Source organism: Melospiza melodia, chromosome 16 (assembly GCF_035770615.1).
Source record: "Melospiza melodia melodia isolate bMelMel2 chromosome 16, bMelMel2.pri, whole genome shotgun sequence".
NCBI classification, from domain to species: Eukaryota; Metazoa; Chordata; class Aves; order Passeriformes; family Passerellidae; genus Melospiza; species Melospiza melodia.
This window is the reverse complement of record NC_086209.1, coordinates 1,897,554-1,909,585: the sequence shown is the minus strand read 5'-3', so window position 1 is coordinate 1,909,585 and position 12,032 is coordinate 1,897,554. Positions and strand designations below refer to the sequence as shown.

Sequence of the window (12,032 nt, the reverse complement as noted above, 5' to 3'; positions counted from 1 at the left end):
AAAGGAAATGTTGGTGTTAAAAGTCTGAAGCAGCCTATGCAGTGCAGGGTTCAAAGAATGGGTCAGAGAGGGGAATGCACTGGCTGAAATCCTGGCTCCCTTTGATACCATCTCCTGTGCAAAGGTTTTGGTGCTTCAGTCTGAACTGGAATGGAAAATCAACAGCCGAGGAGGAAAAACACAGCTGCTCTATTGAGCAGGGCATGTCAGCTGGGGCTGCTCTGCAGACAACGTGCTGGGAGGAAGATCTGTAAGGGAGCAGCCAGTTGAGGAAACAAATAATATTTATATGCCCTGCCTGTGGAACTGGAAATAAAACCTCCCTGCCAGTAAGAAACGGAGCCCAGCCCTCGGGGCCCCACCTGCTCCCAGGGAGGGCTGTGGCTATAAAGGGCTGGGGCAGCGAGCGGAGCTCCCAGTGGCCGCAGGGGCTCTGCGGGGACCATGGCCAAGCGGGTGGCCGTGCTGCTGGCGGGCTGCGGCGTGTTCGACGGCAGCGAGATCCACGAGGCGTCCGCGGTGCTGGTGCATCTCAGCCGGGAGGGGGCTCAGGTAAGAGGCACCGGCACGGTCCTGCCCGGGCTCCTTGTCCCGGCTCTGCTCCTCATCTCTCCCCTCCTCAAAACTCCCCGAAAGGCAAGCAGCGGTGCCTGGAGTCACTGCGAGTGAGGAGAGCTCCCTGCGCAGCTGTGCTGTACACAGGGATTGGTGCGGAGCTCTGCATCCAAATCCCCAACACATTTTCCTGAATGCCTTCTCTCTTCGCTTCTGGCTTCACATCCTTTTTCTCTCCTGCTATTTCTGTATAAAAGACAGTTTGGGCTGTTTGAGATTCATCTTTTTAAAACATTCAAAGAGTGGAAGTGAAAACAGAATCAGAGAATGCCAGAATGGTTTGGGTTGGGAAGGACTTTGAAGCTCATCCATTCCCATCCCCTGCCATGGGCAGGGACACCTCCCACTGTCCCAGGCTGCTCCAAAGCCCGTCCAGCCTGGCCCGGGACACTTCCAGGGATGACAGAACAGACAGGGGTGCGTGAGTTAAACCTGAGCGGTAAAAAAGGTGCAGCTGCTCTAAAAGTCGGGAGAGCCGCTCCGTGAGACTGGGGAAGGAGGGAGGGAGGGAGGGAGGGAAAGCCTCTGGGACATCTTACTCAGCTATGAACCACCCACGGGTCTGGTCGGAGCTGTTCCCCTGGGAATGGGAATTGCTGTGTGGAACACAGAGGCACAGGGGTGACCTTCCCGCGCCAGCCCCTCCAATCCCAAACCATTCCAACCCTGCCCTCGCTGTTGGCTCCAGGATGAGACTTGGCCAGACGTGTGTAATTTTGCCTATTCCTCTCCTGGAGCTGCTGCAGTGCTTCCCTCCTGCCATCTCCCGGCCCAGCAGGCTCGGAGCCCGTCCCTCCCTCATCCCTGGATCGCCAGGGGCCTCTAGTGGAGGAAACTCGGGCGTCATTTCAATCTCTCCCTTTCTAAGGTCAGCGTAGAATGGAGTATTTCAGCTGCAAGGGAGCAGAGCTCAGTACCTCCCTCTCCACGGAAAGCTGCCATGAGGTGCCTCTCAGCTTCTTTGTCCCCCACCTAGATAATAACAAAGTCCTCGGCTGCTCCTCACAGGACATTCCTTCCAGCCCTGCCCTCCTCAGGACACCTTGGTGTTCCTTAAATCCTGCTTAAATTGTGGGGCCCAGAGCTGCACAGATGGGCCAGTCCCAAAATCTGTTCACCACCCTCCACTCTTAATTTCTGCATATGAGCTTGAAAGTGCTAAAGGAAGGGAGAGCATTTTCCAGAAAAACACTCTGGCTTTGGGAAAGTTGGTAGGGAAAGGAAACTCCAAGTCCTGTGGGAGATGGAGTGGGACAGCAGCTGTCTGGGTGGTCACCCTGCAAGAGGGATTTATTGGGATATGGATGGACACTTCAGCCCCCCAGACAAGCAGTTCTTAAATACTGAAAGTTTCCTTCCTCCCTTCCCTCCTTCCTCCATGCCAACTGTTTCCCAAGAAAGCCCCTCAGCATTCCCACTCACTGCCTGTGCCTTTCCATGTTTCTCCATCATTGCTGAAGGATAACAACCTCTCCCCTCACTCCAGGCTGAGGTTTATGCTCCCAACATCCCCCAGATGCACGTGGTGGACCACGTGAAGGGGCAGCCCACGGCGGAGCAGCGCAATGTCCTGGTGGAAAGTGCCAGGATAGCCAGAGGCAACATCAAGGACCTGGCCACGCTGGATGTCAAGGGGCTGGACGCCCTCATCATCCCAGGTAGGGCTGTGTGGGGTCTGCCTGCCACGGCTTGGACATTCCATAGGTCTGGAAGGGCGTGGGAGTTGTGGGATGGAGAGAGACAGGCTGGAGCAGGGCTTGGAAGGAGAGCTAATTTTAGTTCATTTCTTGATACTGGACTGTCACAGGCATCTTTTATAAAAAATCCTTTCCTTAGGATTTTTCCTCCTGAGAAGCTGGGAGGCCTCAGGAACAAAATGTAACCAATGGTTATCTGCTGCTGTGGAATGCAACAGGTGCATCTGGGATTGGTCTCATGTGGGTGTTTCTAATTAATGGCCAATCACAGTCAGCTGGCTCGGACTCTCGGATAACAAGCTTTTGTTATCATTCTTTCTTTTTCTATTCTTAGCTAGCCTTCAGATGAAATCCTTTCTTCTATTCTTTTAGTACAGTTTTAATATAATATACATCATAAAATAATAAATCAGCCTTCTGAAACATGGAGTCAGATCCTCATCTCTTCCCACATCCTCAGACCCCTGTGAACACCATCACAGTTGGCCTGGTGCATCCCACAGCAGCAGATAATCAATGTTTACATTTTGGTCCTGAGGCCTCTCAGCTTCTCAGGAGAAAAAATCCTAAGGAAAGGATTTTTCATAAAAGATGTCTGTGACACTGGGCAAATGCTGCCAACCATCCCATCCACCTGAGCATTCCACCACGCCTCACCTGGCAAAAATCCTGCCCTGGATATAATCTCCAGCTAAACTCTTCTTTCTCTTCCCTCAGGTGGCTTTGGGGTGGCAAAAAACCTGAGCACTTGGGCCACGCAGGGCAAGAACTGCAGCGTCTCCAAAGAGGTGGAGGCTGTGCTGAGGGCGTTCCACGCTGCCCACAAACCCATCGGGCTGTGCTGCATCTCCCCCGTGCTGGCAGCCAAAATCTTCCCGGGCTGTGAGGTCACCGTGGGCCATGACACCGAGTGTGAGCAGTGAGTGACCAGGGGGGTTGGTGACACTGATGCCGAATTTTGCCCCAAAAGGCGAGAATAACTGCTTAAGAGACTCAGCCTAAGTCAGATAAGCAGGAGGTATTTTATTGCGACGCGTCGGAGAAATCACAAAATGGATTTCTGAGTTTCCCGTAACAAAGGCAAGCCTTTTATACAGTTTTGGATATAAATTACATCAGATCATATACATAATCATATCTTTGCATGAATATTCATAGGGGGCGTGGTGTAGGCGGAGCATGGGCGGGGACATCTCTTTTGAGGATCATCCTGGTGGTCGTTCCGGTTGCCTTCATCATGGGCTGGGGTCTTCTGATGAGTCTTCCTCTTTAAACTTTTGAACTTCTTTCCTAATTTGGTCAATTCCCATTGTACCTGGCTTGGTCTCTATGGCTTGGCAAAGTTCTTAGGGTCAGTTTGACATTGTTGGCTCTGAACATGCTTAGCCCATCAGTTCCCCTATTCCTATCTCTCTTTCCTGTCATTGTGTTTCATACTTTAGCTGATATATTGCTTTATGTGCTTCCTAATGCTATGCTTTCTTCAAATGCCTCACATTCTATGTTTTAACTCATTATTTCTTGAAGGCTATCTGTTTTGGGGCTTCAACACTCACACCAGGGTCCCCCAAAGTCACCAGGGATTCTGGTTTGGTGGTGGAAGCTCACAAGGGGCTGAATGCTATTGCTGAGAACTCAGCTCTGCTGCACTTCCAGCCCTTTTGAGGACAGAACAGGGAAAAGTAGAAACTCTGGAAGACTGATTTTATCATTTCTCAGCACAGCAGAAGGAATGATGTAACACCTGATCTGTTTGCATTTTTGTGACTTGTTTCCACAACTCTGATGGCTTTGAATAAGACACTTTATTTGAAATTAATTATTTACCTCCCTGATACCTCACAGACCCAGGGTAGGAAAAGCCTTTGCTGACTCCAAGCTAAGCAGGTCCAAGGCAGGAATAGGATGGTTACCCAAGGCTTGGGGTGGGAAGAGAAGGAGGGAGTGAAACTGTTTTCAGTCCTACAGGGAAGCTGTGACTGGATTCTCCCAAGGGCAGGCAAGGAATGTTGATGGCTTTTGCTAGAAAGGAGTTTTTTCACTAACTTGGAGGAAGCTGGTGGAAAAAACTCCCCCCAAACCTAAATCTAATTGTTGCTCAGGGAAGCTGTGGCTGCTCCATCCCTAGCAGTGTCCAAGGCCAGGCTGGACAGGGCTTGGAGCAGCCTGGGACAGTGGGAGGTGTCCTGGGCATGGCAGGAGTGGCACTGGCAGCGCTTTGGGGTCCCTTTTCACCCAAATCTTCCCAGGCTCCTATTAACATGAGCACTGGAATGGGCAGAATTAGGTACTGGAACATCCAAAGTGGAACTTCAGGTCTCATTTTGGCCTTACTTCAGATGTTTAACTCATTTGAACAGAAGGTTTTCCTGTTGTATAGTCCTGGAAAACTCCTGGAATGGGAGATTTGGATACTGTTGAGCAGGTTCTGTGCAGTGACCACAGAATGTTCCCTCTGGCCCTTCCCCAAGCACAGAGTGAAGGAGTGTGGTATTCACATGGCCCCTGAACAAAGAGAAGCTGTGAGACAAGCAGAGAAGGAAAACACAATTCTTATCTCGCTTGCTGTGCCTGTGTTGAACTAAAGCAGAATGCAATATGGAGATTGTTTGCCCAAAGTGAGGATGTTTGGTTCCCTTGGCCTGTCAGGGCCAGGTGTGTGTGTGGGGGACTGTCACAGGACAGTCATGAGAGAATCAGAGAGGAGTGCAGTTCTGTGCATTGTCAGCAAGAGTGAGTGCAGGGCAGATCCAATTTAGATGAAATGTATATAGTGTAGTATAATAAATTAATTCATTAGCTGTAGGAGCATTGGGGGGTAGGACAGTCAGGACAGAAACGAGAGATCTCTGCAGCCAGGTCAGGAACTTGGGGTTTATTGCAAAGGGCCTGGGGGCAGGGCCCTGCTGGGAGCTGCCAAACACAGCTGGAGCAGCAAAGGGAGAAGAGAGGGGGAGAGAGGATGAGAGGGGGAGAGAGTAAGGGAGGCAAGAGGGTGAGGTTCCTATTACAATACAATAAATCTTCTTCTGTGTTGAATATTCTAGTTCTCACTACCCAATCTAGTACAATATACAAATCCTACAGCATTTACCTACAGCCTGTAAGAATCACTACATCACCATACTGTGTTACATGTTAAACCCTAAAAACTCCTCTTTGGGCCCCTTCTGCCAAGCTGGCAGGTCCTGCTCTGCCCCTTGGGCCTGTCTGCAAGCAGAGGGTGTTGTTCCATCAAAAGGGGATCACCTTCAGTCTGGCCACACCGTTGTTTTCCTGTTGTTCAGTAACTGAGGGATCTCAAAGCTTGCTTTCATTTCAATCTCGCTTATAGCTTCCATATTCTCAAAATCTTTTGCCAGACAATCATATTTATAAGGCTTTCCTGTTTCATCTTCCCCAACAATTAGCCTCCTGATGATGGAGTCAGATGCATCATTCTCTCTCCCCTTCATTGGAGTCGCCTTTGATTTACAATAAAGCAGATTCCCCACTCCGTGTTTTCCTTCCCCGTTCCCCTGCAGGTGGCCTTATGCCAAGACTGCCGAGGCCATGAAGGAGCTGGGCTGCAGACACGTCAACAGCCAGGTCACCGAGGCGCACGTGGACGCCAGGAACCGCCTGGTGAGCACCAGCGCCTTCATGTGCAACGCCCCCATCCACCAGGTGCACGACGGCATCGGCAGCATGGTCAGGGAGGTGCTGCGGCTGGCCTGAGCCCCCGCAGGCACCCAGCTCCTCCCCGTGGAGCCTGTCCCTGCCCTCACACAGCAACAGCTAAAGGGACACTGGCTCTGCCCCGCAGCTCTGGTGGCTGCTGAGGAGGGACAATCCTGGAGGTGGCGTGCTCTGCCAAGGACGCGTCACTCCCTGGCGGGAGCTGGGCTGGAGCTGCCGTGGGATGGTGGGATGGGAGGGACCTCAAAGCTCATCTTGTGCCAGGCTCCTCCCATGGGCAGGGCCCCCTTCCACTGGCCCAGGCTGCTCCATCTGGCCTTGGACACTTCCAGGGATCCTGGGGCAGCCGCAGCTTTCTGGGCACCCTGTGCCAGGGCCTGCCCACCCTCACAGGGAGGAATTCCATCCCAAAATCCCACCTATCCCTGCCACAGGCTCCCCCAGGGTTCAGGGTCAGCTGATCCCCAAGCCCTCCCTCAGGCAGTGAATTGTGGCCAAAGGAAGGAACCCAGCTCTGCTACCAAATAAAACCTGATGCTTCTACTGAATTCTGAACTCTGCTTCTGTGTCTGCCTCTCCCCCTGGGTCAGTTGGGGAAATGATACAGGAAGAAATTTCCAGCACCAGCCCCCCTCCCTTGTTTTGCTGGGGTTTGTCAGAAGCCAGACTGGAGCAGGAATGTGACACTGGTGAGAGCAGGACCAACCCTGTGTCACCAGCCAGCTCTGGTGGCAAGAGGTGAAATTCTTCTCCTGCATTAACAGGAGCAGAGAATTCCAGGTTGGAAGGGTCTCAAGGCTTACCTGGCCTAGCCTTTCTTGATAAAAATGCTCTCTAGAGAAGATGTCCAGCAGCCTGTCCTGATGGATCCCAAAGTGCCCAAACACAGGGAATCCACCACTTCCAACAGCTGATTGCCTCATGGTGAAAAATTGTGCCAAGGTGCCCATTCAGAATCTCCCCAGGAGTGTCCTGTACAGATTATCCCTTGTCCTTTCCATGATTCCTCAGAAAAAGGGAGTTTCCTTCTCCTTTGTAGCCACCCTTCACATACCAAACATGGTGACAAGATCTCCCCTAAACCCCAGTTTTTCCAAGGCTCAGCTCTCTCAGCCTGTCCTCACATGGGAACTACCCAGGCCTTGGATCATCTTTGTGGCCATTGGATCCTCTCCAGCCTGGCCACATCTTTTTTTGGCAAAGTGGGGATCAAAACTCTTTCCACAACTCTGATGGCTTAAAAATAAGATTTTATTTGAAATCCAATCCCATCTGCAGCCTCTGAGCATTCCTGCAAGCACAGAGCCCTCAGCAGCAGCACTGGGAATTTCCTTCTGCAAAGATTTCCCTAGCCATGTGAACTGACCACAAGGTAAATTGCAGCAGTTTAATTTTATTTTGAGTTTAAAGAATGCCCTAGAAAAGGGGGGAAGGGATAATCCCATGAAACAGGTTGTAAGAAGGTGGTTCCTGCAAATATGTCATAAAAAGAGTTCACTGTAGGCCAAAACCAAGCCATAAACCCAAAGTAGATTTACACTGAGCAATAGATTGACATTGTCTGGTTCTGAGTCATGTCTTTGCCAAATTGAATTGTTTGGACCCATTTTTTTAGTCAGAAAAGGATCTAAATTTGGTCCCAAAAATGTGATTTGTGTATTCAAAGCAGTGTAAACATCATAACCAGCAATCACGTTGCTGCTTGTAAACAGAGTGGTGCAAACTGGTCCCAAACACCTTTGCCATTAAAAATGTTTACACAAAAAACTTCTAACAGAACTGACCTGTATTTTCTGCTGCCTCCAAAGAAAGCAAGACACCACAAAATGAGGCTCCCATTCCCTAAGGAATGTACACAAATCCCACTGGGTTCAGTACAAGCCAGTCTTCTTCATGATCCTCAGGAATTCCTGCTCGCTCACTTGCCCGTCCCCATCCCGATCTGCCTCATCAATCATCTCCTGCAAGAGATTTGGGGCCAGCACTCAGCTCTGCCTTTACTGGGAATCACTGGATTGATTCATGCAGAATTCCAGCCCCTCTTTAGCTGTGCTGGAGGGCACAGTGTTGGCTCAAGCTCAGACAAAATACTTCCTGCAATCTGTTGTGGTGGGGTATTTACAGAGAAATCTGAGCAGGAAATGTTATAGGGAAGGTCCTGGGGGAAACCAAGTGCTTGGAGCAGAGTGATTCCTTTCACATCTCTGCTGCTGCACAGAGCTGCAATGGATGATCCCAGTCCTACATCCATGTGGGCTCAACCCATCCTCAAGCTCAAACCCCACAGATTCCAGGAATTCCTCCCTTCCCACCAGTGCTGGATTTTCCTCCCAGCTCCAGCACAAAGACCCCAAAAGCACCAGGTCCAAACCTGCAGCTCTTCATCAGTGAGGTTCTCCCCCAGCACTTTGGCCACACGTTTGAGGTTTTGGAAAGAGATTTTTCCAGTCTCATCATCATCAAAGAGTTTGAAAGCTTTGAGAATCTCCTCTTTGGAATCTTTTTCAGCCTTAAGGAAGAAAGGACAAGTTTAAGGTAAAACAGGAGTGGTTATACTGTAGGTGACACTCAAAATAAAGTTAGAAAAGATCTGATAGACTGAGAAACCCTTGGGGACAAATAAAGGAGCTCAACCAGCAGGATTACACATAAAATTCACACAGAGACAGAGACACAACCAGAATTCCAGAATTTCAGGGATCATTTTCTGTCCTTGCCAGCCAGATATCTTTCACTTTCGGGGTCCCCTGCTATTAAATATCTGGATTTTGAAAAGATTTTTCAAACCAGAGATTTAATCTGTAAATTAGAATTCAAGGAAAGAAAACACCCCCATGCCAGACATCAACCCTCCAAAAGCTTCCTGCAGGCCTGAGCTGGTTTCCAGCTGTGAGAAAAACTTGTTTTCCCTTTTTTCAACACAAAATTCACCTCTGCTTGTTAAAGAAACCTGTTAATAATATCAGGATTTTAATTTTTCCTTGAAAAATGAGAGACTCTAGGATAGGGATTACCCCAAATTTATACATCTAATTGTTAAGGTTAAAATATAGAATATTTTAGAATAAATATTAAAATATAGAGCTTCAATCTCCCTGTAAACCCAAAAGGAAATAAAGGCTCCTCATCCACCTTCAAAATTCCCTCTGGAGCTGTGAAACATCCATACCATTCTCTGTGACATCACTGCCAGGAAGTCACTGAAGCTGATTTTTCCTGTCCCTTCCTTATCGATGTCTGAGATCATTTTCTTGATCTCTTCTTTCTTAGGTTCAAACCCCAGGGCCCTCATGGCCACCTGGAAGGACAAAATAAGTTACAAATCCTACAAAATTGTCACCAAAACCACAGGAGAGGGGGAAAAAGTTTCCAAAATTCTGGGTCTCCCAGAAAACAGGGGCAGGCTGAGAGTGAGGCTGCTCTGCACTCACATCAGGATGCAGAAAACAGGGATAGAAACATTCCTGTTCTGGAATTGTGCCTCAGCTAATCCAGGAATTTCCTACACACACTCTCGCCATCTTTAACTGATCAACCACAGGGAATTTAAATAAGTTTATTTTTCATTCCGGTGATAAAAATCTTGTCGGGAAAATGTTTTCTTCCTTTGATAAAGGGCCAGATAATAGCAACAACAACAATAACAATAAAAACAAAGCATAAAATCCTCAACAAGAGGAACCCCTCCACCACCTTTTCAATGGACACAACCCCTTTTTATGATGTTTTATGCACAGAGAAAGATTTGGGACGCAAAGCACAGAATTATACATGAATTTTGAATTATACATAAATTTTGGGCAGCCTAGTCCTAAACACACTACATAAGAGCAGTAAAGAGCTGCAATTAAAGAGAAAACCGTGCCTTTTGCCCACCAGGTGTTCTGCTGGAGGGAGGAGGGAGAAACCCAGGAACCTTCAGTGCTTTTTGACGTTATTTGAGCATTTATGGCCCTGTTCCCTTATAACCTCAGTGACCTCCAGCCCCAGGGAAACCCCGACCTTCAGCTCCTTGACATCGATGCTGCCGCTGCCGTCGGTGTCGAAGAGCTCGAAGGCGTCGCGGATCTCCCGCTGCTGCTCCTCCGGCAGCTCCAGCTTGGGATTCGCCTTCTTCCTCTGCGCCGCGGCCGCCAGCGACGGCTTCTTAAAGCCGCAGGCCTCGGCACGGGACAGCGGGGTCGGGGGGGAACGGGGACTCAGCCCTGGCACTGCCCCGGAGCCCCCGGCAAAACCCGGAGCCCCAACACAGCCCCTGAGCCCCTCTCATGGCCCCTGAGCCCCCTCAGTGCTCCTGAGTCCCCCTCCACAAACCCTGAGCCCCATCATGGCCTTTGAATCCCCGTCACAGCCCCTGAGCCCCCTCAGTGCCCCTGAGCCCCCCTCATGGTCCCTGAGCCCTCGTCACAGCCCTTGAGCCCACTCAGTGCCCCTAAGCCCCCTCATGGCCTCTGAACCCCCATAATGGCCCCTGAGCCCCCCTCACGGCCCCAAGCGCCTCCTGAGTGCCCTGAGCCCCCTTCACAAACCCTGAGACCTCATCACTGCCCTTGAGCTCCTATAATGGCCCCTGAGCCCCGTCCCTGACCCCTGATCCCCTGTCATAGCCCCTGAGCCCCCTCAGTGCTCCTGAGACCCCTCCACAAACCCTAAGCCCCATCATGGCCCCCGAGCCCCCTCACAGCCCCTGAGCCCCCAGCAAAACCCTGAGCCCTGTCACTGCCCCAGAACCCCGTCATGCTCCTGAGACCCCTCCACAAACCCTGAGCCCCATCATAGCACCCTGAGCCCCCTCACAGCCCCTGAGCCCCCAGCACAGCCCCTGAGCCCCACCATGGCCCCTGAGCCCCCTCAGTGCTCCTGAGACCCCTCCATAAACCCTAAGCCGCATCGTGGCCCTTGAACCCCCATGACAACCCCTGAGCCCCCAACAAAACCCTGAGCCTTGTCACTGCCCTGGAGCCCCATCATGGCCCCTGAGCTCCCTCACAGCCCTTAAGCCCTCCTCAGTGCCCCTGAGCCCCCTTCAGAGCCCCTGAGCCCCCTTCAGAGCCCCTGAGCCCCAACCATGGCTTCTGAGCCCTCAGCACTGCCCCTGAGCCTCCTTCACTGCCCCTGAGCCTCCTTCACTGCCCCTGAGCCCCTTCCTTGCCCCTGAGCCCCCATCATGGCCCCTGAGCCTCCTCACTGCCCTTGAGTCCCCTCACAGCCCCTGAGTCCTCGTGAAAACCCTGAGCCCCACCATGGCCCCCGAGCCCCCATCACAGTCCTGGAGCCCCCTTCAGTGTCCCTGAGCCCCATCACAGCCCCTGAGCCCTGTTCACAAACCCTGAATTCCCCTCACTGTCCCTGAGCCCCCTCACAGCCCCTGAGCCCCCATCAAAACCCTGAGTCCTGTCACTACCCCTGAGCCCCATCATGACCCCCCTGAGCACCCTCACAGCCCTTGAGCCCTCCTCACTGCCCCTGAGCCCCCTCATGGCCCCTGAGCCCCCATCACAGCCCTGGAGCCCCTTTCAAAAACCCTGAGCCCCCTCACAGCTCCTGAGCCCCAACCACAGCTTCTGAGCCCTCATGACTGCCCCTGAGCCCCCTCCCTGCCCTTGAGCCCTCCCACTGCACCTGAGCCCCCACCACAGTCCCTGAACCTCCTCACTGCCCCTGAGCCACCTCCCTGCCTTTGAGCCCCCCCACTGCCCATGAGCCCCAACCACAGGTGCCGAGCCCCCTTCACAAACCCTGAGCCCCCTCACAACCCCTGAGCACCATCACAGCCCCTGACACCCGTCACAGTTCTGGAGTCCTCTCCCAGCTTCTGAGTCTCCTCGGCCCCACTCAGTGCCCTCCCAGCCCCTTCAGCGCCTTTGCCGCCCCCTGACCGCCGCTGAGGCCCTCACAGCCGCTCCCCGCCCTCACCATCCCGCCGGCTTCACGCCCGGCAGCCTCAATATCGCGCCCTTCCATTGGCTGTCGCCCCCACGCTGCTGCTATGGCAACACGCGCTCCTATTGGCTGGCGTGACGGCGGAGCCAAAGGTGAATG

The 12,032-nt window shown here is 52.0% G+C and overlaps 2 protein-coding genes across 3 annotated transcripts; one reads left to right on the top strand and one right to left on the bottom strand.

Annotated features, from left to right (window-relative positions):
- The first annotated feature begins 435 nt into the window (after positions 1 to 435).
- On the top strand, positions 436 to 6,538 carry LOC134425562 (putative glutamine amidotransferase-like class 1 domain-containing protein 3B, mitochondrial). The gene is made up of 4 exons (XM_063170278.1): positions 436 to 552; positions 2,102 to 2,273; positions 3,030 to 3,231; positions 5,837 to 6,538. Exons 1-4 carry the CDS (start codon positions 445 to 447, stop codon positions 6,027 to 6,029), a joined length of 675 nt encoding a protein of 224 aa, XP_063026348.1. The 5' UTR covers positions 436 to 444; the 3' UTR covers positions 6,030 to 6,538.
- Positions 3,384 to 11,994, bottom strand: CETN2 (centrin 2). Of its 2 annotated transcripts, none has more exons than XM_063170280.1 (6): positions 11,907 to 11,994; positions 9,993 to 10,151; positions 9,160 to 9,288; positions 8,362 to 8,499; positions 7,775 to 7,951; positions 3,384 to 4,705 (listed from the first exon to the last, which is right to left on the bottom strand). In XM_063170280.1, the coding sequence occupies exons 1-5, from the start codon at positions 11,952 to 11,954 to the stop codon at positions 7,862 to 7,864; spliced, it is 564 nt and encodes a 187-aa protein (XP_063026350.1). In that variant the 5' UTR covers positions 11,955 to 11,994; the 3' UTR covers positions 3,384 to 4,705; positions 7,775 to 7,861. The 2 variants fall into 2 exon arrangements, with proteins under 2 accessions (XP_063026350.1, XP_063026349.1); XM_063170279.1 differs by lacking the exon at positions 3,384 to 4,705 and adding an exon at positions 7,224 to 7,406.
- Positions 11,995 to 12,032: the final 38 nt, after the last annotated feature.